Source organism: Microcebus murinus, chromosome 3 (assembly GCF_040939455.1).
Source record: "Microcebus murinus isolate Inina chromosome 3, M.murinus_Inina_mat1.0, whole genome shotgun sequence".
In the NCBI taxonomy this organism is placed as follows: domain Eukaryota; kingdom Metazoa; phylum Chordata; class Mammalia; order Primates; family Cheirogaleidae; genus Microcebus; species Microcebus murinus.
The window spans coordinates 6,301,292-6,327,794 of NC_134106.1; the positions used below are offsets into that span (position 1 = coordinate 6,301,292).

General features: G+C 36.5%; 1 protein-coding gene across 11 annotated transcripts in view; it reads right to left on the reverse strand.

The window, feature by feature from the left end:
* KIDINS220 (kinase D interacting substrate 220) overlaps window positions 1–26,503 on the reverse strand; it is a 105,648-nt gene that overhangs the window by 60,931 nt on the left and 18,214 nt on the right. For 6 of the 11 annotated variants that reach the window (XM_076000534.1, XM_076000532.1, XM_012785713.3 and 3 more), the window contains exons 4-16: window positions 26,256–26,354; window positions 25,439–25,537; window positions 24,596–24,694; window positions 19,735–19,833; window positions 16,386–16,583; window positions 13,994–14,092; window positions 11,287–11,385; window positions 9,864–9,962; window positions 8,259–8,436; window positions 4,198–4,362; window positions 2,822–3,001; window positions 1,877–2,042; window positions 80–231 (exon numbers count right to left, since the gene is read on the reverse strand). In XM_076000534.1, the coding sequence (XP_075856649.1) occupies window positions 80–231; window positions 1,877–2,042; window positions 2,822–3,001; window positions 4,198–4,362; window positions 8,259–8,436; window positions 9,864–9,962; window positions 11,287–11,385; window positions 13,994–14,092; window positions 16,386–16,583; window positions 19,735–19,833; window positions 24,596–24,694; window positions 25,439–25,537; window positions 26,256–26,354 (1,732 nt within the window). Of the gene's footprint in view, window positions 1–79; window positions 232–1,876; window positions 2,043–2,821; window positions 3,002–4,197; window positions 4,363–8,258; window positions 8,437–9,863; window positions 9,963–11,286; window positions 11,386–13,993; window positions 14,093–16,385; window positions 16,584–19,734; window positions 19,834–24,595; window positions 24,698–25,438; window positions 25,538–26,255; window positions 26,355–26,503 lie in introns of all 11 variants that reach the window. The other 5 variants (XM_076000533.1, XM_012785712.3, XM_012785710.3 and 2 more) reach the window with 1 other exon arrangement.

Consider the following 26,503-nt stretch of genomic DNA (forward strand, 5'->3'; position numbering starts at 1 on the left):
ATGAAAATAAACTAAACATTCATCCCACCCTCAACCCTTAAATATGACACCCAAAGAAGAAAAAGGAAGGAACTCCTACCCTGAGTATCTTCAGTCTTGAATACTCGAAAAAGCCTGGTTGCCAAAAAGCCAAACTCTCTTTCACACGCATCCGAGAGGGTCGCAATCATTTCAGCCAGCGAAGTCTCTCCACCTACACTGGACAGCCTATTGTAATCTGTAAACAAAAACCTTGTGGAAAAGAACAAATAAAACATTACTCAGGTAGCAAGTAACAAATAACTTTAATATATCTGTATCCTATATTTTCTTTATGTCTCTTTCAAAATGTTTTTTAAGTTCCAAGGAGAGAAAAGAACTTGTAATTAGGTACCTTCTACTTATAATATCTTATATACTTTTTTTAGGAAAAAAAAATAATAAAAAAAGTTAAATGCAGCAGAGTTATATGAAGTAATTCTAACAAGGGCAGAAGGGAAAAAAGGTATGAAAGAGCTTAGACTAGGAATATCAGACACCAACAGATTTCACAATATGGTGATTAGGTGATGCCCATGTTGGGATGTGACCACACAGAGTTTTTCAAAGTTTTCTAACAGAGATTACAACCCTGAGAAAATATTAATTACAATCATTAAAGAATTGTAAGCCCAGTAATGCCATTTAAAAACTCAAGTTTTAGAATGTCTTATTTATAGCTTCAACATCTATCAGAGATTTAAAAATAGCTGTAAGATATTCTTTTCACAATTGTTCTTCAAAATAACTGTATTTTGGGGGTTTTAGTCTCTACATCATGATTTCTGCATGAGTTCCTTTTTTCTCTTTCATCTCTAAATTAAACTCTAATCTCAACCCAGTAGATAAGCATTGCTTTCAAAATACAATCTAGTATTACACTGTACTATATTGTGTGGTCTTGACTGATGCTATTTTAGTTGTTCCAACTTGTAAAAACATATGATCTCATTAATTTTGAGAGTTTTTCTTATTTTCTGTAAAAATATTTCCCCCAATTATTTTATTCTACTCTGTATGTTTTCCTCTTAACTTTTTCATTTTTGAATCCTTTTCTTAATAATTAATCTCATATGCTAATTACTTGGAAGCTTTCCCCTTTATTTTCCTCTCATATTCAGTTTTGATATTTCATCTGGTTTGGCCTATTTATTTTCATCTTAAATTACACATTTTAATTTTAAAATTCTTCATCTTTTAATGCATTTTTAATTTTTTTTCTACCTTTCTATCAAATTTCTTTTGCTTTTAATTTTCTTTTTTTTTTTCATTTTACTTTCCTCTGGAGCCCTCTACCTTTCCTTTACCCCCTGACTTAAGTGTTTATCATCTTTTCTGCTTTCTAATAAATTTCCTATTGAATATGAATAATACTTTCAGATATATAAGTATATTTCCAGAGGTGAGGAAAGAGCAGCTCAGAGAAGCAAGCTGAATTTCCCGAGCCTATATGCTCAGATAAGGAGGGGCCGGGCCTCCAACCTGGATGAAGTAGGCTGGTGGCAGGACCTCATCCTTTATCCAGTCATCTATTCAGAGGGTGTTCCAAATGACAGTAACAGGTGACATAAGGGGAAAAAATGGTTTATGTCCAAATAAAATTTGGCAAATAAAGTTAAACAGGTTTATTTATAGAAAAGTATCTCTGATCCTTTAATATACAACAGGAATATATAAAGTATTTCCCAATGTATTTGATCGCACATGTTATTTTCACTTTTTTCATTAAAAAGTTCAAGGTACCAACGTGTTTCTCAACATACATTGAGAAATGATGCATAATTATAAACTTTTAAAGTGAAAAAATTTTTTTACTGAAACTTATTAAAGGTTACTTCTGTCAAAGGGAGCAACTGACCTCACAGGTAAAGCTTTAGTAGTTTGCTCTGGCAATTCAGGCGGATTCACAAACATCAATTTAAGGAGGAGTTCCAGATAGCCAATATGTCTTGCCAACCTAGTGCTGAGGACCCAGGCCCAATTCCAACTCTCTCCTTCCCGTCGTCCACCAAAGTAAATGACAACTGAAATGCACCATTGTAAAAAATTATCCAAAACAGTCATTAGCCACGTAGCTTCTTTCCTCTACACAGTAAAATATCAAGTAATGACAGCTAAGCAGACATCACTTTTTGTGGTCCCCATATTATTTCCTAACTACTTCTCAAATAATTCAATTAACCTATCCTAAGATATAGAAAATATGTGAAAAATGAAAGGTAAACTAACTCAAATATGATCTAAGAAACATAATCAGAAATATAATGCCTTAAACAGAAACATATCTGTAGTTCAGATCCAAATGCAAATGACTGGGTTTATCAGTATTTGCAATTGGTGAAGTTACCAGTTCCTCTAATAGTAAATCTATTTCCTTTCTTGCAAGTGAAGATACCCCCAAGAACAGGGAATTATATATATATTTTTTACTTTGCTTTTAGATAAAAATAAAAATTACAGTCATAGTCAAAATGCTTAAGAGCATGCCAGTGATGGCTTGGAGCCTTCTTTTCAGAAAAGATTTAAATATAAATCATTAATTATCATATAAAAAGGCAAGTATAAAAAAATTAGAGTCCTGCTTCAATATTAACAAGTAGTCTACTCATTTATATGCTACTCTAGCCCAGTAGTGACAATGTTCCTCTAGGCCAATTTATAAAATAGCAAAAAGATCAATTTTCTCACTCACTTATAAAAATCACATATAGGTTTTAAAAGACAGATATAAATAACGTTTCAGTAAAATACTGAGTCTTGACATTTCTTACATTTTTTAAAATGCCAAAAAATAAAGACTTACTAAAGAATATATATAAGAGAGCCAAGAAGCTCAATGACACTGCTATTCCAAGATTTGGGTCGACTGCGAAAGCAAACAATAAACCAAGCCCTCCACAAAACAGCAGGGTAAGAAATACTATGAGCCATGAAAACTGAAAAAGAGGTTCAATCTGTTGTCCTGCGAAAGTCTTCATTTCATCTGAAAGAGAAATATGAAAAATTTTATTCCTATTTAAGAAATATAACTTTTAACTCAATTTGCAATGTTCACATTTTCAACAGAAACATTCACTGGGCATTTACTAGGTCCCTAGATAGAACATTGCTACTTACCACTTTAACCAACATTCTCTTGCCAAATATTAATATAAACATCTCGTTCCCCAGGGACACAGCTACCATTCCCCTGTTTCACATTGAGGATGTGTAAAATCTCTTTTCATATTCTTCCATTTGTCAAGATTTTGTTGGTATTTAGTTTTTATGGTTTATATTAGACAGCAAGGTATTGTTCCATATGCAAAAATGAAAATAAAACTCTGTGTCTTCAAAGTACTTATCTTCACCATTCCTCTCTATTCCTCCTCCCCTCTTCTCCCTCCAATCACATTCAAGAATATTGTTCTTAAAGGTGTGTGTTGAGTCCATATGAGCCCAACTCATCAAGTCATTCTTCATATAAAACTTGGGGAAAATTTTACAGGCAATGCTGAAAACTGTCCTTGAAAAATGAGTAAGATTTTACCAAGTAAAAAGGGGTGTGTGTTGGGTAGGAAGTAGGGGGGAAGCTGTCTAAGCAGCTCCTAGCAGAGATAGCAACTCTGAAAAAGTATCCAGTCTATTCCTGGAAGAGCAAATAGTCCTCTGTGACCACAGCACACACAAGGTGCGTGCCAGAGGTGGTGCTGGCAGGTGGAGCTGTGCAAATGGACAAGTTTGTGAAGGGCCTGGAAAACCTGTTGCCAGGGTTTCATGTGGTGTTCACAGACTGGCTTTGTTTTAGAAAGAGAACTCAAATGACCGTGTGGAGGAGGCGTCCTCAAACTACAGCCCGAGGGCCACATACGGGCCGCCTAGCACACTTATCCAGCTCTCTGGGTGTTTTTGCTGCCACTGTCTGTCCTGCTTAGCAGCCGACTCATCCTGGGCCCACAGTGTGCACTCTCCAACGGTCTGAGGGACAGTGAACTGGGGCCCCCTGTTTAAAAAGTTTGAAGACCCCTGGTGTGGAGGATCAACCAGAGGTGAGTAAAACTCTAACAGGCTCACGTCAGTAAACTGTATAACACAACACACATGCTCATACAGAAAGCTCTGCCTTTTCCTTCACTTCAGAAAAAGGCTCAGAGAAAAACCCTGTTATATATACAGACTTTGCATGAGAAGGCCCTTTACCTTCCAGTTTCTTGAGTAAGAAAGATTTCCCACTTCCCCACTGTGCATACAATCCCACACAAATGGGAGGCTGCATGGTAGGCTCACTGAGAATATCTGCTAGGGCACTGCTGTATAAATCATAACCAAGCATGTCACCATCCGTTTCGGTAGGAGACAAGTGTCCTGTAATTAGAAACACAAAATATCCTTACATTAAACAGTGGACTTTACTATTAAAAAGGAATATCCATTCTCATTTGTTATTCAATTAAAAAGAAAAAAAACTTATTTTAAATGTTTAGACCTATAATATTATATTTAATAGAATTTAGGTTACCTATCAATTACAAGAGGTATCACTTTTATGTACAAGAAAGAAAGAAAAAAAATTCTGCTAAATTTTGACACAATACTTTCTTATCCATTACTTACAGGACACATTTCAATTTCATAGATGTTAAAATGCATTATAGAATAATGTGTATTTTAGAATCAACAAAAGATAATTAAAACACAAACTAGTCCATAAGAATTTAACATGAGTAACACCCACGTAAAGAAAGTTACAAACGTTACTAAAGAACATGATAGATATGTTACTAAAGAACATGATAGATACGCTGAGCCTTTCTGCCCACTATGTCTTGAGGCAGAAAGGTTCAGCAATGCTCTCAAATTAATCTAACACTTTAGGGCAATTCTAATTAAAACCCACAAGAATCGTTTTAAATTGAAAAGCAAGAAGAAATTGCAAGAATACAAATAGCCTATGATTATATTAAAAGATCTCAATCTCACTAATAAGTTTAAAACACAAATTAAAATGAGAATTTTTTTCTTACTGATCTGATTACCAAAGATTAAGAGGCTGGAAATACTCCCATTCCCATCAACAAGGTTGTGGGGAATTATGCTACCTTATATTGACAGCAGGGGAACAAATTTTTACAACCATGTAGGAATAGCTAAGAAAAAAACTGTAAAGACTACCAAAAGGTAGTTGTCTCTGGAGAAGAATAAAAATATTAAAACTATAATAATTAGAACATTGCAGAACTCGTACAGGATATTAGCATAAGTGGCACTTAAAATAAGGGAGAAAGGAAAGGATGAATTAGCAAGTGGTTTTAGGAGAGTTTGACCATTTATTTGTTAAGATATAAATTAAATTAAAATGCTACACAGACGGGTTTGGTGGCAGGTGGCTGTAGTTCTGGCTACTCAGGAGGCTGAGGCGGGAGGATCACTAAAGCCCAGGAGTTTGAAGCCAGCCTGGGCAATATAGCTAAAAGCATTAACATACTTAATAGCCTCTATTAAAATTAAATTTCTGAAACATCAAAAAATTAAATATAAAAAATAAAACCATAAAAATACTAGACAAAAATATAAGAGAAACTTTAAAAAATCTTTGTTGGAAAAGTCTTTCTTAATATAATATCAGGACCAAAACTATAGTAAAAGACCAAAGAACAAACTAGAAAAATGTATAAATTTTAGAGAGACAATAAAAACACCATGACCATAAACCAAGAGTAAGCTAGGAGGAGGTGAATACAAAATATAGGATGGTCCCAAGATTGATATTCATAACATATAAAGACATTTAAAATCAATTTTTTTTTTTTTTTTTTTTGAGACAGAGTCTCGCTTTGTTGCCCAGGCTAGAGTGAGTGCCGTGGCGTCAGCCTAGCTCACAGCAACCTCAAACTCCTGGGCTCGAGTGATCCTTCTGCCTCAGCCTCCCGGGTAGCTGGGACTACAGGCATACGCCACCATGCCCGGCTAATTTTTTTTTTTATATATATATCAGTTGGCCAATTAATTTCTTTCTATTTATAGTAGAGACGGGGTCTCGCTCTTGCTCAGGCTGGTTTTGAACTCCTGACCTTGAGCAATCTGCCCGCCTCGGCCTCCCAAGAGCTAGGATTACAGGCGTGAGCCACCGCGCCCGGCCTTAAAATCAATTTTTAAAAAATATTAAAAACTAAAAAGTGGACAAAGGATGCAAAAAGGGAAACTGCAAGAATACAAATAGCCTATGAATATATTAAAAGATCTCAATCTCACTAATAAGTTTAAAACACAAATTAAAATTAGATCTTTTTTTTTTCTTATTGATCTGATTAGCAAAGATTAAGAGGCTGGAAATACATCAGCAAGGTTGTGGGGAATTGTGCTATCTTATATTGCCAGCAGGGGAACAAATTTTTACAACCATATGGGAAAGTCTGTCAAAACTGTGGGCAATGACTTGGCAATTCTACCTCTAGGAATTTACCCTAAGAAAATAATCCTAAAAATAAGAGTCAATGAATACGTGTACAAAGCTGTTCACTGCAGCACTAGTTGTTTGTTTTTTGGGGCTTTTTTTTTTTTGGAGACAGAGTCTCGCTTTGTTGTCCAGGCTAGAGTGAGTGCCGTGGCATCAGCCTAGCTCACAGCAACCTCAAACTCCTGGGCTCAAGCAATCCTTCTGTCTCAGGCTCCCGAGTAGCTGGGACTACAGGCATGCACCACCATGCCCAGCTAAGTTTTTCTATATATATTAGTTGGCCAATTAATTTCTTTCTATTTATAGTAGAGATGGGTTCTCGCTCTTGCTCAGGCTGTTTTGAACTCCTGACCTCGAGCAATCCTCCCGCCTCGGCCTCCCAGAGTGCTAGGATTACAGGCGGGAGCCACTGCGCCCAGCCAACACTAGTTGTTAATAGCAAAATAAACTAAATATTCAGCAACAGAGAACTCAATGCACTATCAGAATCTATGATGAAAGATTATGTAATTAAAATATGATATAATTCAGTATTCAAAACTTATAACATAGCAATGACTCATTTTTTTAAAACTACATACTTAGTATAAAACATTTCTATAAATGTAAAGAAAAGCCTGGAGTGTCATTCAAACAATGATCTCTACAAGTTGGGAGACAGGGAACAATGGGGAAGTGGCTCTTTCTGTTATATTCATGTTTTCATTCTTAAAATGTGATGAGGGTGCATTACTATTTTAATCAGAAAAAATATTTTAAAATAGAAAAACTCATAATGAAAGAGAATCATATTTATAAATAAGATATAAAAGCTAAACTGGGAGGTGATGGCATTCTACTAAATCCTGTTGGTTTCTGGGGCTAACATAATTTTTGAAATCTAGTAAAAAATTGTTTCATATTTCAAAACAGCACATATGAATGATAACATTCTCATGTGCATTCTTGTCAATCAAAAACCATTTTAAGCCAAGCATGGTGGCTCATGCTTGTAATCTCAGTTATTCGGGAGGCTGAGGTGGGAGACCCACTTGAGCCCAGTTCAAGGTCGAAGTGAGCTATGATCATGCCACTGCATTCCAGCCTGGGTGACAGGGCAAGACACTGTCTCTTAAAAAAAAAAATTATTTATTATGTTAGTACCATATTCAGGGCATTATACTAGATGTTACAGAGGACACAAAGCTAAGAAACAGTGAAGAGCTTGGGATCTGGAAAGGGGAAAATCCTAAAAGAAATAAAGGCTATATGTAGTCAGTATAAAAAAAGAAAAATAAACACAAGTGCTTAAGTATGCTAATGAGGCAAACATTTTATCTGGTTAGGCAGATCAGTTAAAGTCACTGAGAAGGGAACAGGTGACATGAAATGAGCCTTGAAGGAGAGCGTTCCCTGTAACAAGAGAGCATTCCTGGGATGGAGAGGATGGACTGAGGGGGCAAAACACAAAGGCAGAGAACAAGACATGCCAGGGCCACACACAGAAACAGAGAATGCTGTGATAAAAGCACAAAGTAAACTTGGGCAACAGTGGGGGAAAAGACTTTCAGAAAAGTTGGCCAGATTTTCAGAGGTCCATAAAAGCTGACTGATGACTCTGAATGTACTTAATTTAGAATGCTACAATTCGGGAGAACTTTAGATAGGGAGAACAACTTTCCCACATTAAAATCATAACTTTCTCAACTTTGATATTTTCTAGTTGAGTGACAATGCAAAAGTGCCTGGCCTCTTATTTTTCATATTTTTAAGATAGAACATTCTTTATTTAAAAGCTCAGTTAGGAGTAAAACTCAATACTTACTGGCTCCAAATATTTGAGTTAAAATGCTTTTCTGATGGCTACAGTCAATATTGTAAGGAGTCTCGCCTGCTTTGTTGGGCCTATAAAGTAATCGCCCATCTTTGGGATTTCTTAAAAGAAGTTCTGCCAGTTTCCGACTCCTTCCACGAATAGCAATATGCAAAGGAGTGTCTCCTTTCTGTAAAACAACAGGATGAAACTTGAACTTCCACATTTTTATATTTTCACATTTTCTACATATATAGAGTAACAATTTTCATGTTCTGTAAAATCATAGAAAATCTGATCCTTTCATATTTTTCATTTAGAGCACACACAAAATATGAATTTTTATTTCTACTTTCCCCACAATTTCTTTCTCCAGTTTCTTCCCCAGCTTTTCACAGATATCACTCCTCCCAACTCCCTCCAGAAAGAAGGCCATTCTTCTCCCCTTCCCTCAACTCACTGAGAGGAGAAGCAACAGGCGTCCTTCCTCCTTGCAGCTCCTCCCAGGCCATGGATCCACTTGGTTTGGATCTACCCATCACCCAAATATTCACTGTCCAAAGATGTCAATCACCTTCCTCAACTAATTTATATTCTATTTCACAGCTTTCCTCGTTTGTCTAGAAAGCCCCACGATCCATGCTTGAAATCCCATCTAACGAGGCATTCAGACAGTTCCTGTGACCTTTGTCGACCTATTGCCAGCTATGGTGAGCCTCAAATTTCGTTGCTTTACATTCTCCACCTTTGAGTCTTTTATGTAATATCTGTCCTCTGACTGCTACAACCTCTTCCACTCTCCTCACCTTTCGCTTTTCCTTAACATCAGCCCACCTTCTTCCCTTATTAGACTCTCCAATCACATTAGTGTTCACATCCGACACCAATAAAAACTAGTATGTAAAAACCAAAGAAGCCCTCTTCACTGTGCAAAGTGCTCTCCCATTTATGAACATTACCTCACAAACACCTCTACTGAAGATAACCAATGACTCAAAACTTAACAAATTATATACTCAGTTCTCACCCACCCTGATCTCTCTACGGCGCTACAAGCAAATGTCCTGTGCTGTTCTTTCTGTGGCTTTCATGGCATGACTTCATCTTGACTTTTCCTCTAGATTTTCTTCCCATGTCCTAAATGTGGCACAATAACTATATGTTCATTGAGCTTATGTATGTAAGGCCCTGTGCTGGACACTCTGGAGAACACAAAGATAGAAGACAGAACAGTTCCTGCCCTTAAGGAGCTTATGCTATAATATGAAGAGAAGGGATAAACGCCTGTAATCCTAGCACTTTGGAAAGATCGACTGAGGCCAGGAGATAATGATCAGCCTGAGCAAGAGCGAGGCTCTGTCTCTACAAAAAATAGAAAAATTAGCTGGGCGTGATGATGTGCGCCTGTAGTCTCAGCTACTTGAGAGGCTGAGGCAGGAGGATCACTTGAGCCCAGGAGTTCAAGGTTGCAGTGAGTTATGAAGATGCCACTGCACTCCAGCCCAGGGAATAGAGTGAGACCCTGCCTCCAAAAACAAACAAACAAAAAACAAAAAATAGTGTTCTCTGCACAGATGCTTTTTTTGTTTGTTTGGTTTTTCTGCACAGATGCTTTACCTTATCTACAGCAGACACTCTGGCTCCTTTATCTAGCAGCAGCTCCACTATTTCAATATTTCTCATCTTGGTAGCCTTGATAAGTGGTGTTTCACCATCCTGTGGGCACAGAGAAGAAAGTTTAATGTATCAATAGCTTTACACCTAAATGTTTATCATGCAAATGCACTTGACAAAAAATATCTGACTCTATTAACATTCTATTATTTAAAATATTCTCAAGAAAACATAGTTTAAAAGCTAACAAAAAAGGTGCCTTTCCTCGCACAACCACCTGTTTGTATCAAAATAACTTTGCATCCCTTATCTAGTGTGAGGTGTCTCCGCCTGCTTATAAACCCCACTTGGCATCAGTCCCTGCACTCAGCAGCAGTGGCTGCTCCTGTCAACCACCAGGTCCCCCCTGCTGACGTCTGGGGCAGCCCCTCCAGAGGCTACTTCCCATTCTCACCATCTCCCCACCAACCAACCCACAGTCCAGCCTGTCAACAACCAGGCAGGCCAGTATCTTGAGCTTTTCAGAAATTTCATCACTTAAGTTCTCTATAAACCTAAAGACCTGTGTATAACATTGGAAACCATTTAATACAAGCAGGATGCCTTCAGAAACCCCAAAAGAGTTTATGATTGCTTTCAAAACCAAACCAAGGGAAATAAGAAGAGACCACAATTCAGTGCTGAGTTAGGAAAGATAAAAAAACTGATTGCCAGCCATAGGTAGTCACAGGGGCTAACACAGGGGTCCAAAAAAAAAAGATCAAGGAATGACCTACAAACCAGAAGGTATCCCAGAAACTTTTCTGCCCTAGGGTACTGGAGGTGCTGTCACTCATTTAGAAATATACTGGTCCAGATCTCCAGTAGATGAAATATTGTTTAATAACCTACCAGGATTTTCTTACAGGTGCCTACATAATTTTGCTTTATTCATTAAGAATTCCTGCCATTTCAATCCAGAATTCCAATAATATTTTCCCCATGGAAAACAACTATACATAAGGCTAAATACAATCACCAAAGTCTTATATAATTTTTTATTTTTCATATGATTTCAGTAAAGTAGGCTACAGTAGCTGGTTTGGGGAATCAATCATCAGTCACAATTGTCTTTTAAATGGAAATGTGTTCTGGATTCTCAATAACAGAAACATAAAAGAATCTGGAGGAAATAATCTGCCCACAATTTATGAATAGCTTATATTGTACTTTCTGAAAAGTATTTAATTGAAGTGAACAAATTACACACTATATTTTGCTATGAATAAACAAATCCTGAAAGGATATAAAAGTTATTCCTCAACTTAATATAGAATATTACCAATAAAATCAATATAACTCTAACACCAATCAAAAGTGATTGAAATAAAATGAGCAGAATATTTAGCATTAGGTATTGCTAACAGAATAGAAATACCATTTATACCTTTGTGCATATTTCAGTATCAGGATTGCATTGTAAGATATCTCTCACCATTGTTGCATTTCCTTTCTCAACAGCCCAATACAAAGCAGTTTTATTGTCCTATATAATTAAAAACAAAAATTAGCAATCATTTCATATAAGATACAATATTTACAACCCCTATTTGTAAAACATCTTTTCTGTCAAAAAGCATTCGAACAGGCAGCATGGTGGGAAATAATATCAATCTTTATGCTATCTTGGATTTATTTTTGAGAATTCTTTCTGAAAGAAGCCTATGATAACTTAACATTGCTTGACTTAAAAGGCAGCAATCCCATGTAGTTAATAAAATAAACTACACTTTTGTAATGCAAACAGATTTCAAGAATATGTACTGGGTTAGAAGTCATCAATGCCTGAACTCTGTAAACTCAGACAAGTCACTTAAATATCCTGACTCTTGGATTTTCATCTGTAATATGGTATAAGTATACCTGCCCAGTGTTTCAGAAGATTTTCATCTGTAATATAAGATATTCGTCCAATGTTTCAGTAGATTTTCATCTATAATATGGTATAAGTATACCTGCCCAATGCTCCAAAAGATAATGCATGAGAATGTATTTCACAAACATAGGTATTACTGTTTTTATCATTTTTAGCTTTCTTAATCTCCACTTACCCTGCACCCCTATACTTTCTTAATCAGATTCTTAAAAATCCTATCTTGCTCAAAAACCCAAATTTGATCCACACAGGCCTTGAAAGTATAGCTAAAGAACAAAAAAACTGATTGAAACATAGGAAAACAGGATTGACAGACACAAAGTAGTTAGGTAAAAGTCTAAATAGGTGATCTGGAAACCATCTTTTATTGAAAACATGATTTTAACCCAAAAGATAATGAATGACTTTCTGCTGCTGCCACATTAAGTTTCCTATACCAAAATTTCCCTCATGGAGTTAGTTCCCTGCTACACTATCTGGCCAACTTCCTTAGGGTGGCCCTCAAACGTCTCTGGTCCCATCTTCCTTTCCATTTCAATTTCTCTACCACCCACCTGCCACCCCACTGTCAAACTGATTTACTCACTAGCTATGGAATACAGTCTTTCACTTTACAATTTTATCAAATGTTCTTATCCTATTACTACTGCCCTTGCCTGAAACACTCAGCCTTCCTTTTCTCTACCTATCTAAATCCAACCCATCTTCAAACTTAGCTCAAGTTCTGCCTTCTTTCAAGTCTCCTTTCTTAACAACATCTTTCCCCACCTCAAGACTCATACTTGAACATTTCACTAAGCAATCAATCATATACCATCTTGTGGTTTCACTTTTTGTTTAAAAAAGGCATAAAAATAAACATAAACTATAAGTTTCCAAATTAAAATATATATTTGTTCCATTTTTTTATTGTTTCAGTATATTATGGGGGTACAAATGTTAAGGTTACATATATTGCTCATGCTCCTCCCCACCCCTCGAGTCAGAGCTTCAAGCATGACCATCCGCCAAACATTGCACATCTCACTCATTATGTTTATATATACCAATCCCCTTCTCCTCCCTTAAAAATACATATTTCTTAGGCCGGGTGTGGTGGCTCACACCTGTAATCCTAGCACTCTGGGAGGCCGAGGCGGGCAGATTGCTCAAGGTCAGGAGTTCGAAACCAGCCTGAGCGAGACCCCGTCTCTACTATAAATAGAAAGAAATTAATTGACCAACTAAAATATATATATACAAAAAATTAGCCGGGCATGGTGGTGCATGCCGATAGTCCCAGCTACTCAGGAGGCTGAGGCAGAAGGATTGCTTGAGCTCAGGAGTTTGAGGTTGCTGTGAGTGAGGCTGATGCCACAGCACTCACTCTAGCCTGGGCAACAAAGTGAGACTCTGTCTCAAAATAAATAAATAAATAAATATATTTTTCTTTTATTTATTATTGAGACTCTGTCTCAAAAATAAATAAATAAATAAATAAAAATACATATTTCTTAAAGGCAAGTATCCCATGTTAATTCCCCTAAAACATTTTGCATAATATTTATTAGTTTGATTCAAAAATGAATTTGAATACAAGAGATTTTTTTTGGCTAAATACAAGGAAAAAGTGGGCAGAAATGTAGACTGTCCAACAACAAAATGAGTTACCCAGAATATTTTTTTTAATCTAAAGTTCTTTAAGTATTAGATAAATTCACAACTATGGGCAAGGCTTTTATCTAAAGTTAATAACCTTTGTAGCTCTGTGAACTATGACTATCTTAAGCAAAGTCCATAGGCACTACCATACCAAGTGGTCCTAGCTAAAGCAAGCAGAATGGGGAAAAAGGAAAAGAAACTAAAATGAGAATGAAAGAATAGCATATGGATAAAGAAGACAAAACAAAGGGAAAAAACTAAAGGAAATAAATAAGTGCCATACACTCAACTGTTTCAATCACTATTCATTTCAGGATTGAATATATTTGTATGTTAGGAAGGGAAGTACATTCTAAAAACATGAGCTTCTTTTTGGTTTCCTTCGATCTAAATTTAACATGACATAAATACAGAAATTTTATAATGGTAGTGAAACTTAATAATAATATACATCCATTAAATGTATTAGGGATAAAAGTTTATCTCCATAGGAAAGTGGGAAGAATAACATTATCATTAGTGGACATATACAACCAATCATACTTAAAGATAACAGCTGTACTATAATCACACATACCTGTCCTCTAATGTCTATATCAGCATATTTTTGGAGAAGTGCTCGAACAATTTCAACATGACCACCTCTGACAGCTCCAATCAACACAGTATCTCCACTCTAAAAAGACAAAAAACAAGGTGACTTGATAGAGAGAACACATAAGCACTGTTTTGAAGTTAAGGCTAATCATTTATTAATATAACAGATTTTTTTCGACAAATTTCTTGGGAAAAAATCTATCTCTAATTAAGAGAAAAATTTTAATTAACTTATATTAATACCTGATATTAACAGCCCTCAGAATAAGGACTCCATGCCTCAAATAGAGGACACTGATATTCCATTTTTAAAGTTTAGAAAGACAAATTATTCAAAACAAGAATCTATTCTCTTTGAAGGTAATCTTCCATTACAAATGTAAATTAAATAAAATGACACTGTGGTTATCAATGACCTAGAAGAACATTTGGAAATTACACAAAAATCCCTTTGAATAATGCTGCATGAAAAAGCCATGGATTCTCAAGAGGGAGCTGGTAAAGCTAAAGCTATCGGTGGGTTAATTAAGGGAAAGGCTTGTTTCCAGACCAGCATCCATGAATATCTAGTCAATTTGGCAGGCACAGTGCAGGAGTGCATAAGCCTGATTCATTTCCAGGACAAAACTTTGACAAAGTTGAGAACCTCTCTCATGAACACAAAAGAGATGCTCATGAGGACATCTCTTTGCCCTAAAATTACATTCATCAAGCAACAATCATTTTTTTTTTTTTTTTTAACATTAGGCATACAAGCTAAGCAACAATCATTTTTAATTACCGCTTCCCAATACTTCAAATACTAGAAATAGTTATTTTGGCAAATAGCATAAATATTTTATTTACTGCTAAATTACAAATCAGTTGTAGGTTTTTGGGTTGGGGCTCAGGAGCTGCAGTTCAGTTCAATCCTTAGAGGGCCCCAATGTGCTATAAATCGAGAGGCAGGTCCTCAAAGGTTGTTAAGTTTAGCACCACAGTGTAGTGTCTTAACTGCCACATTAATAGGATAAATAAACCCAAGGCTGACAACTCTGAGTTGAGAATGTTAGCATTAACATGGGTGCAGACTAGTAAATTAATAAAAGGTTACCAGTATTTCGCTGCTTACAATGTGCCATGCAGCATGCTAGGCAGGGGAAACAAGATAGACAAGGTCCCAGCTCTGGGAGAATTTACAGTCTGGTGGTGAAAGATGATATACCGGAAACAAAAAATTAGACAAATGCTATGCAAAAAAAGTTAAAATAGGGTAATGTGATAGAAAGTGACACAGTAGCTACTCTGGACTGAGTAGTAGAAGATGACCTTTCAGAGGAGGTAACATTTAAGCTGAGGGAGATGACAAGGAGCCAGTATTTGAAGGTCAGCACCCAGCTGAGAGCACAGCTGCCGCAAAGTCCCCAGGGCAGGAACGAGATCAGTGAGATCAGTATGTTCAAGAGGGGAAAGGCGCTAACATGTCTGAAACCTATTGAAACAGGGAAGAGTGGTATAAAATGAGGACAAGAGGGAGGCAAAGACAATGCTATGCAGTGTCTATAAACTAAAGAGGTAATGTTTATACTAAATGCAGGAGGAAGTCTTGGATGGCTTTAAACAAAGGGGTACATGAGAGATTTATTGTTTTAAAGACTGCTCTGAGAACAGGGTGGAGAATAAATAACCCAGATGCAATGCTATTGCTACAACAATGAAAGACAGCGGCTTGAGCAGGGGAGGTGATAGTGGAGATGAAGAGAAGCGACAGATAAAGGAGATGTTTTGGAGTCAACAGAACGTGCTGGAGAACTGGATGGGGCAGGTGAGGAAAGAGAGAAATCAAGGCTAATGCACATGACTTGGGGCTTTAACAACAGAGCAAATGGTCACACTACTTGCTGAGATGGAGAAGACTAAATGAAAAGCAGGTTTGGGATGAAAAAAACCAGGTCATCTATTTGCCTTAAGTTTAAGAAGCCAAGTAAACATTCAAGTGGAGAGTTCAGGTAGAGTTGGATATTTAAGTGTGAACCTCAGAGAAGTTAGGACAATAGAAAGAACTGTGAAAATCTTAAGGATAAACAGTGGTACTTAAAGCCCTGGAACAATGACTAACCTGAGTCATGAACACCACCTTCAGTGATGTACATCAAGAACAGTTACAGATGTACATGTGACATTTTCAGTAACAAAACTTTTTGACAAGCATAAAATGGACATTCTTCAAAAAGATTGAATCATTTTAACTTATTAATTTTAAAGGTAGAAATGAAACCTATCTTAAAACAAGTTTATCTCATGCATGAAGAATCCTGAAAGGTGGTAAGAGGCAATTAAAGCAACCCTCCATCCACTTCGCCACTAGAAGGCAATATGAACAGGTAACCTACCCTGTCAGGTATGTTCACATATGTTCCAGCATCCAGCAGATCCTGCACAATCTCCGTATGTCCCTCCTTTGATGCAATCATCAAAGCTGTATTTCCATCCTTATCTGTTAAATTGACATTTGGATTCCTCTTTAAAATTTCTTTTACTGATTGTGTGTAGCCTCCTTTTACTGCCACAATAAGTGCAGTCATTGAATTCTAAAAAAGAAAAAAGCAAGCCCAAGAAATTAGTATAGTCTAGAAAATATAACGATGTATTCCATAATCATAAAACAGGTGTTTTCAAATAGATGTCTATTATTACATTCATTTCTGACAATAAAATGCCAATATAAACAACCAGACATATACCAAAAATGGCCAGGAGGCATATTTTGTTTCTGAAGATACGTTAATTCTCTTGAGCCATTATAACTATTATTATCATTTTTTAAATGATAACCTGAAACTGACTCACAATAAACAAACCCTCTCACTAACACAATTAAGTATAAAATAGTTGGCATGGTGACTAAATTAAACACATTCTAAATTAAATAATCCAGAGTAAGGCAAATTAGACTTCAAACTAAGAATTCTTTATAATAAAACTAATATGAAAACCTGAAGTTAATGAATTAATAGCTATAGGTATTTCAAGAAAAGTATAATATATACTCTGTCTTTTACAGTGATCTAGAAACTACACTTCAAAAACTGTGTTAAGTCATTCTTTTAAAAACTGCATATCTATTTGATAGCAATAAGTCACCTAACAGAAGAATCTGGCTCATTACCAGACATGTTAAAATTGCTTCTTGAGGAGGAACGGTGGCTGACACCTGTAATCCTAGCAGTGTGGGAGGCCAAGGTGAGAAGACTGCTTGAAGTTAGGAGTTAAAGACAAACCTGAGCAAGAGCAAGACCCTATCTCTATCAAAAATAGAAGAAAAAAAAAAAATAGGCAGGTGTGGTGACACGCCTGTAGTCCCAGCTACTCAGGAGGCTGAGGCAGGAGGATCACTTGAGCCCAGGAATTTGAGGTTGTGGTGAGCTATGATGATGCCATGGCACCCTAGCCTGGGCAACAGAGCCAGACTCTTGTCTCAAAAAAAAAAAAGCTGCTTCTTGAGATGCTGATTTACTTTAAGATATCATATGATTTTCTTATAGAAATATTTCAATTATTAGATCAGCCCCCAAAACAGCTTTTCAAATCTTGTAGCAGTCAGTTACCAGAGAGACAAGCCAGTCATCCACTTGACCAACTGTCCACAAAGAGCAAAAGTGGAAGGTATGATGTTCACAGCTGCCTATGGATCATGCTGTCTCCACATGGCACGAAAACAATACACATAGTTTCAAGTTCGGTAATTAGTAGCTTCCGCCAACATGGAAAACAGGAGAACTGGTTGATATTATACCAAAAAAGTATGATACAAAGAGTTTACTCTTGTTTAATTATAGCCAGAGACTTGGAGGTATCTCTTCTCAGAATTCTTTACAGTCCATCTCACATAATATAATAATTCTACAAATAGTCATCTATATTATTTTAACTGTTTCCTGTGTATAAATGTTGTTTCCTTTAACTGTATTACTGTAAGCTCGAGGGAAATGCAATTTGTTAGGCTTCCCCAGTTTCCCTGATACACTTGGCAAAAGGGGGTACATAGTGATACTCAATAAGGAATTCATAACTGCTAGTCAGTAAGATGTCTTTAACCAATTGTTAAGCTTTCTAGGTTTTGACAGCTGATTTCTGACTTTTTAAAATCTGTTTATTGGCCGGGCGCAGTGGGTCAGGAGTTCGAAACCAGCCTGAACAAGAGTGAGACCCCATCTCTACTATAAATAGAAAGAAATTAATTGGCCAACTAATATATATAGAAAAAATTAGCCGGGCATGGTGGCACATGCCTATAGTCCCAGCTACTCAGGAGGATAAGGCAGAAGGATTGCTTGAGCCCAGGAGTTTGAGGTTGCTGTGAGCTACGCTGATGCCACGGAACTCACTCTAGCCTGGGCAACAAAGTGAGACTCTGTCTCAGAAAAAAAAAAACAAAACCAAGCACAAAAGGCAAAACATGTTAACAAAAGATACTCTCATTGCTCTAGTCACTTAGGAAATTGCAAGGGAGCAATGAGCTAGGAAACACAGACAAAAACCAAAATATAGTTATGTGCAACACATTTCTGCCAATGACAGACTGCATATACAATGGTAGTCTCATAAGATTATAATACCATATTTTTCCTATACCTTTTCTATGTTTAGATGTACAAATACATACCACTGTATTACAAATGCCTGCCTACAGTGTGTAGTACAGTAATTTGCTGTCCAGGTTTGTAGCCTAAGACCAATAGGCTACGCCATATAACCCAGGTGTGCTATGCCATCTAGGTTTGAGTAAGTACATTCTAAGACTTTTGCATAAGGGTAGAATCACCTAATAACACATTTCTCAGAATATATCCCCATTGTTAAATAACACATGACTGTATACATATCATAATATCATACTAATATTGCTAAAAGTTATTACTTATACGGTGAACTAAGATAAAATCTTAAGTCCCCGAGCTGACTGAATGGACTCTCTCTTGGCAAGGGGACCTGAGAAATACCCTAAAGCTGAGTTACTGGTCATGAGAAGGGAGGTCAGACATGCCTTGTCATGCCCACCTCCTCTCTTGTTGATATCCTTTGTAACTCATTAACAGGCCTAAAGCTATACAAGACAAAGCTTAAACCATACCTGCAAGTCATCAATTTACTTAACAAATCACTTGAGTCTGGGTATATGTCCAATGGTATGTCTCTGATTAATAGACTTCCTTAACTTAAAACATTCCAAGCCTTTAGACAAAGTTTCACTTCTTTAACCAATTACAAATCAAAGAATCTTTAAACTCACCTATAACCTATAATCCCCTGCTTTGAGATGTCCTATCTTTTTGGGCCAAACCAATGTGCAACTTACATATATTGATTTATGACTATACTGTCATTCCTGCCTTCCTGAAATGTATAAAACCCAACCACGGCAAGACCACTTGCTCAAATCTTCTTGGGCATGGTTCTCCAGGCCATGGTTTGGGTCTTTTTCCATTAACAATACTTTCAGCCTCACAAAATTTATATGCATTAGCAATAGATCCTTAAAATATATTTATAGTATATAGTATTCATAATGTAACACACTTACGATAAAAGAAAAAAAAATGCATGTTTTTCTAAGTCACTATCATTCAAGAATTAGAGGGAAATTTTCCCAGACATATATTAATACTAAGGAAAAACAGTCTTTCTCTTAAAATCAAAAACATATCTATATCACCAGGAGTTAAAATATAAGATACTTACAGCTCCTTCTTGATCAACATCAGCTCCCATGGCCAATAAATGTTTCACGCATTCCAAATGACCCTTTCTTGCTGCCCAAACCAAAGGGGTGGTTCCATACTATGAAAACAAACGATAAATTAAAAATTATCAGAGGTTACTAAAATAAACTAGCTCTTAACATGAATTTTAATAAAAATCATACTCTTGAGTATTCTTAGATAACTGCACACACTAATCATAACTTTAATCCTAGATAAATCCTATTTCTCCCAATTTATTTCTCCTAAACAGATGATTAACCACCGCATGAAATGTCTTTTTAACTTTTATGAGTGACAATAATTATGTCACTTTTATGAGTGACAATTTTTCCATCATAAAGTCATACAGCCCCAAATTTTCAATTCACATATCTTTTTTTTTTTTTTTTTTTTGAGACAGAGTCTCGCTTTGTTGTCCAGGCTAGAGTGAGTGCCGTGGCGTTAGCCTAGCTCACAGCAACCTCAAACTCCTGGGCTCGAGCGATCCTTCTGCCTCAGCCTCCCGAGTAGCTGGGACTACAGGCATGCGCCACCATGCCCGGCTAATTTTATATATATATATCAGTTGGCCAATTAATTTCTTTCTATTTATAGTAGAGACGGGGTCTCGCTCTTGCTCAGGCTGGTTTTGAACTCCTGACCTTGAGCAATCCGCCCGTCTCGGCCTCCCAAGAGCTAGGATTACAGGCGTGAGCCACCGCGCCCAGCCTCAATTCACATATCTTATGAAATAGAATTTAATGTCCAACAGACTGATTGTAGGTGAAAATAGTAACAACTAAGTGCCAAACAAGCTAAATTAGTTCCAACTACTTTACATAGGTTAACACTCAGAATCCTTACCACAAGAGTAAGTGCAATTCATAATACCTAACATTTTCACAGATGAGGAAACTGAGACCCTGAGATGTTAATCAACAGGCCAAAACACAAAGCTATCAAATGGTGGAACAAGAGAGACCCATGAACCCAACAAGTCTGGCTTTGGAGTCTGTGCTCTTACCCACTGCCCCCAGCCAAAATCAACCTCTATACATGACAACTTCAGCCTAGAGACTGCACCCAAAAGCACCTTTCTCTGAAACATGATTCAAAAGGTATCAGAGAATGTAAATCATGCACAAAGGCAATGCTGTACCTTTGGGTCTCTGGCAATCAACAGACATATCAATACCCACAGTGACCTTTAGGTACCTGGGAGCCCACAGAAATTAACATTTAATGAACATCTACTCTCTACAGCAGCCCTGTCCAATAGAACTTTCTGTGTTGATAGAAATGCTCTATAATTCTGTGCTGCCTAATACAGCAGTCAATAGAGTCAAATATGACTATTAAGCAATTGATATATGGCTAGTATGACTGAGGAAATGAATTTTTATCTTATTTCATTTTAATTAATTTGAGTCTAAGTACCCATATGCGGCTAGGGGCTACTATACTGAGCAGTGCCATGCTATAAATTATGTCAGACACCCCAGCAACCACGCTGTTGAAGGTTGTAGCCCTGGGCGCTCTTCCTTGACGGTTGGGACCTCGTGACAGCCAGAATCACGAGACTGCCAATACAGCACATGGGAGCAGGTGCCTAACAAAAAGGAGGAAAGTAATAATGAAAGGGAAATAGTTGTTACAGCCACTGTCTCAAAGGAGGCTTAAGAGAGACGGAATAAGGAGTAGGGGAGTAAATTCCCAACTTCCCTCCTGCATCTGTAGTCTTCTCCTAGAATTAAATTCCCTTTTCTAGCCTCCTCCTTTGTGGATAACATTTTCTCTGGCTAAATTGCCTTCCCTAACTTTATAAATCAAGATCTCAGATATCCTGAAAAATAACACACATAGACATTGACCCTTTATAAAGCCTTTTTAAAATATACTAATTATAATTAAGTTCTCGTCCTTTGAACACCTATTACATTTGATTTTTGCCCTCTTATAAAACTGAACAATACAAGATTACATGCCATAATTTCTATTCTTTCTCCCACCCCATCACATTAGCCAGCTGGTCCTCATCCCTATGTTCCACCGACAATCTCACCTTTCATCATGAAAAAGATTTTCTAACATCCAGCAAGACCATCTCTCACCTTGCTTCCTGTCTACTTCAAAACAGCTCCGGAGTCAGCACTCAGAACTACCTCAATAAGGCTCTCTCTTCTCTTTTTCTCAAATTCTGGCCTCTATGCCCCCTAAACCTAATCTCTTCATATGTATTCATGATCCTACCACCCTCCTGTTTCACCCAGAACCTCACTTCATCTCCTCCCACATCTTCAGTCTTTTCTTCTTATTCCCTCTTCCCAATAGGTCTCTGATTTAGGTCCTTTCAATTTAGGTCTCTCCTATCCTAATAAACTTTTCCAACAAGCTATCCCTTAAGATACTAGTTGTTCTTTCTTTCAAACATTTCAAAATAATTTATAATTCCTTACCAAAAGCCCCTTAAAAACTAGTTTCTGCTATAGACATTCAAAAACCACTATCCCCGAGGTCGCTGATAGTCACCTAAACCCTAGATCTAAAGATCTACTAGCCAGTTCTTTCTTTTCTTCCTGAAAGCCCTGCAGTATTCTGAACTAAAGTGACTGTCCCTTCCAACTTGAACTTTCAATTCATTCATCACCTTCGACGTTGAGCCAGCCAAATTCTGCCACCTCTGCAGACACTCCTAATAATCAGCCCTTTGCTCAGAGCACTGCAATTGCAATGCTACTGATCCCAGTTACCAATCCAACTCACAACTTTCAGAATCACCTTCGTAAGCCCTTCATCACCAGCAGCCCAAGCCTCTATCCTGCAGATGTCCACAATCTCGCAGGTGGCCTAACTACAGGTGCCCCACCACTTCAAAGTCAACACATCTGAAAGAACTTTTTCATTTTCCTTCTCAAAAAATTAGTTCGCACAGAAACCTCCCTAGTTCTGTCAGCAATAAAAATATTCTCCTAGTCTTCAATCCATCCCACAGGGCGCTACCAAACATTAATTTTTGTAAAACACCACTTTGTGCCAATCTACTACTTAGATTCTCCAGTGCTCTTCTGTATCTTCAGTGGGGTGTCCAAGGCCCACCTGAAGGTGGCTCCACCTGTGGCCCGGCTTCCTCTCAACTCCCTCCTCAACACTCAGCCCAGCTCCACCCACACCAATCCACTCAAGCCAGCTCAACACACCACACAAAGGACACCCTGGTGCTTTTGCTCTCATTTTCCCCTGTGGCCAGTTCATCTCCTCTCCTCCTCTTCCCTAACATAAGCTCTATCCTTTCTTCAAGATCTAGATTAAGTCTCACTTCTATCCAATCTTTACTGACTGCTCAGCCATGAGTGAATTCTCCCACCTTAAATTCCTAAGTCACTTGACCCTTAGCCTTTGCATTTTACATGTCCCACTGATGTCCCTGCTTCTGTGAACAGAGATGACTTCTTCTTTGTTTTTATATCTCTTATGCTAAGTAAAGGCATAGGGCACTAAACACAGTAGATGCTAAACATTTTCTCAAAATGCTAAAGAATGACAGGTTAGTTAGCATAATACCTGATTCTGGAGAGCCTTGAAGGCTAAGCTAGATATAAATATTTTTCTATAGGCCAGGAGAAAATAAAGGTTTCTCCATGATATTAAATTGTCAAATCAGAAACACTGACAGAACTTGCAGCCATTTTAGACACACCTCAAACCTCAGTCAACTTGAATTAGCAAACAGTATAAAAAGCAATATTCCTAAATGCCATATTATAAATATCTGCAACAGCTTCCTTATACTCCGCATTAAGCTATTATTTTATGCAGTATTTTTAAATAAGGCATAACACGCATAAAGTGCAAAAAATACACTAATTTTCATTGTACTACTTTGAAGATTTTTTACTTTTGTATCCACCTGTATAACCACCATCCATATCAAGATAAGGATGATTTCCAACACCCCCATAAGGTTAAGCAATACTGTTTCACTTAGAGAAATTTATCCACAGAATCTATTCCAATTACAAAAAACAAATATTTAAATAACAGCTATTTTTCTGTATTTAGCTACACTGTTATTAATCTGAAATGAATATAATTACCCCAACGATGTGTTAAGTTCTAAGACAGCTAAAAGAAATAATAGAGGTACAAAAAGAGAAAAAAAAGAAACATTCCTTATCTTTATGAAACTTATACTCTAGAAGTAAGAAATCTGCAGAAATCAATCATTACAAGGCAACAGGTTACATACACAATGAAAGTATACACAGACAGAACTGACAGTACAAAGGAAGGAGCACCTAGGTTAAGGAGACTTAACAAGGAAGATAACACCTCAAATGAGTCTTGAAAAACAAATCAAAGTTCATTAGACAGAGGAGATAACATTTCTAGCATAGGGAACAGAATAAACAAAGTACAGCATATATGAAAAGGAATGGCAAGAAGGGAGCCTGAGAAGGTTGGCCAAAGCCAAACTGAGAAGCCTGCACTTCATCCCGAAACAGTGAAAGCCATCAAAGCTCTCCAAAAATAAGGGAGAATAAGATAACTAGGTATGTACTTATTGACTATTTGAGGTACGTGTTAAAGATTAAAAACAAAAAAAGGATAGAACAACATTCTAGGGAGCTTTCTAGAGGTGACATCAAATGAGCTGAGGCGGACAGATGAAAAGCAACTAAGGCAGATGAGGAAGAGAGGCACGGCACGCTGCAGAAGAGCACCTTGCACTCGGGACGCTACGATATCAGATACGTATCTACATAAAATATATTAATATATAAAAACATAAAATGCTTATAACTTGACACACTAAGTGGACATAACATGGACTGGAACCTGGGAAAATTGTGCTGACCTACCTTATCAGAGCAGTTGACTTTAGCACCATTTTGCAGTAAAAGATGCACTATATCTGCATGGCCTCTCCCTGCTGCCCAAATGATTGGGTAAACACTGTACTGCTGGGATAGATAGGTAGGTAGGTAGGGAGATAGGAAGGTAGATGGGTAAGAAGGAAAGAAGGGAGTAAGGGTGGGAAAGAAACAAAATGTTTTAGGTAGACATTCAAAACATATTTGCTAAGTAAAGTGAATATCAAAGGAAGTAACACAAAGTAATATTTTTTTTAAAAAAATCAAGTAACAAACTATTCTCCTCTTTAAAAACACTCATAATACAATACATAAATGGTAACTGAGATGCACCCAACCTTAAATAAACACATTATGAACATATTTATAAATTCAACACATTAAAATGTGATTATCTAGCCAAGAGGCAATACTAATTAGAAGAAAGTAAAATAAGAGGATTGTGTGTATATATAACAGAATATACAGAAAACTGGTATGGTTATTTGATAAATGTCTCTTTTCTTTAAAGAAGTTCAGTTTGAGAATGCATAATTACAAAAAAACAGAAAGATGACTAAAGATTTCAAAATCTCTTTTTGAAATGTTATATAGTTAGTATTTAAACTTTATGAGCTGCCTTTTTGTTGGACAAAAATTGAGAAATAAACTTACTTTAAGAAAAAAATTCTCATTATGTTTTGAAAGCACATTCTACATTATTATTGCTTATAAGATTCAGAAGATTCAGAAAATTTCTATCCTCTTTGAAGTCAAGTATAATCAGCCTTAAATATTCCCTAAGAATACGTACCATTTAATATTACAAATAAATTTCTTATTAACACTTACCAGACCAGTAACACTTGGATTGGCACCATGAGAAAGAAGCAACTCTACTACTTCAGTACGGCCTTTATAACATGCCCACATGAGAGCAGTCCATCCTCCCTAGAGGAAAAAGAAAGGGGGAGAAAGGGAGATAAAATTTGGATCTTCTTTGAGCATAAAAATGCCACTAATGACGTTCTTCTTATGAATATCTTTATAAACCAATGTTTATATTATGAAGATAATACTACATGCAGTTTTAAATTTCAGAAATCCCCATATAAATATACATTTTAAAGTAAGCCAGAAATAATCCCTTTCATCACTTTATGCTTTAACCAGATGCCAAGGTCAAATAAGAGCTAAGTGATAATTAAGGATAACATCTTGTTAAACTTCTAATGTGTACAGATGGCATATCTAAACAGAATTACATTGTAAAATAAAAACAAATCTGTAAATATTATTCTGAAAATTTAAACTTCAAACTGATAAGTATTTTTAAACTATATGATGTCCCTCAGAGTACAAAACGAATCAATTTTCTCAAAGTTCTAAACATTCATTTATTGAAGGGGAATGAGGTGTTTTTCACACTATTTCAGAATTTTAAATTCTGAAATAAACTAAAAATGATGACTAAGAATATTCTTAAAAAGATACATCATAACACCTGGGTTCCAAAATATTCTTAAGGGTCTTTTCAATGTCTAACCCCAAATCCTAAAAACATTATTATGATATCACTTCACACATAAAAATATAAGATTTCACACACATCTATTATTGTTAATAAGATTTCACTTAATTAAGAACATATTGTAAAAAACATACATACCATATCACGGTGCTCCAAGTTAACCCCACATTTAAGTAGTTCTTCTACAATGTGTACATGCCCTTCTTTTGATGCAGATATAAGTGCTGTCCAATTATCCTTGAATACATACACAAAAATGTTACCATTTTAAAACCAAAAATAACATTCCAAAGTGAGGAAAAATAAATTTGAATTTACATACCAAATGATCATACCAAATTGACATGATTTGATCTACTCTAAACTACTCTAAAACAATACTGAAG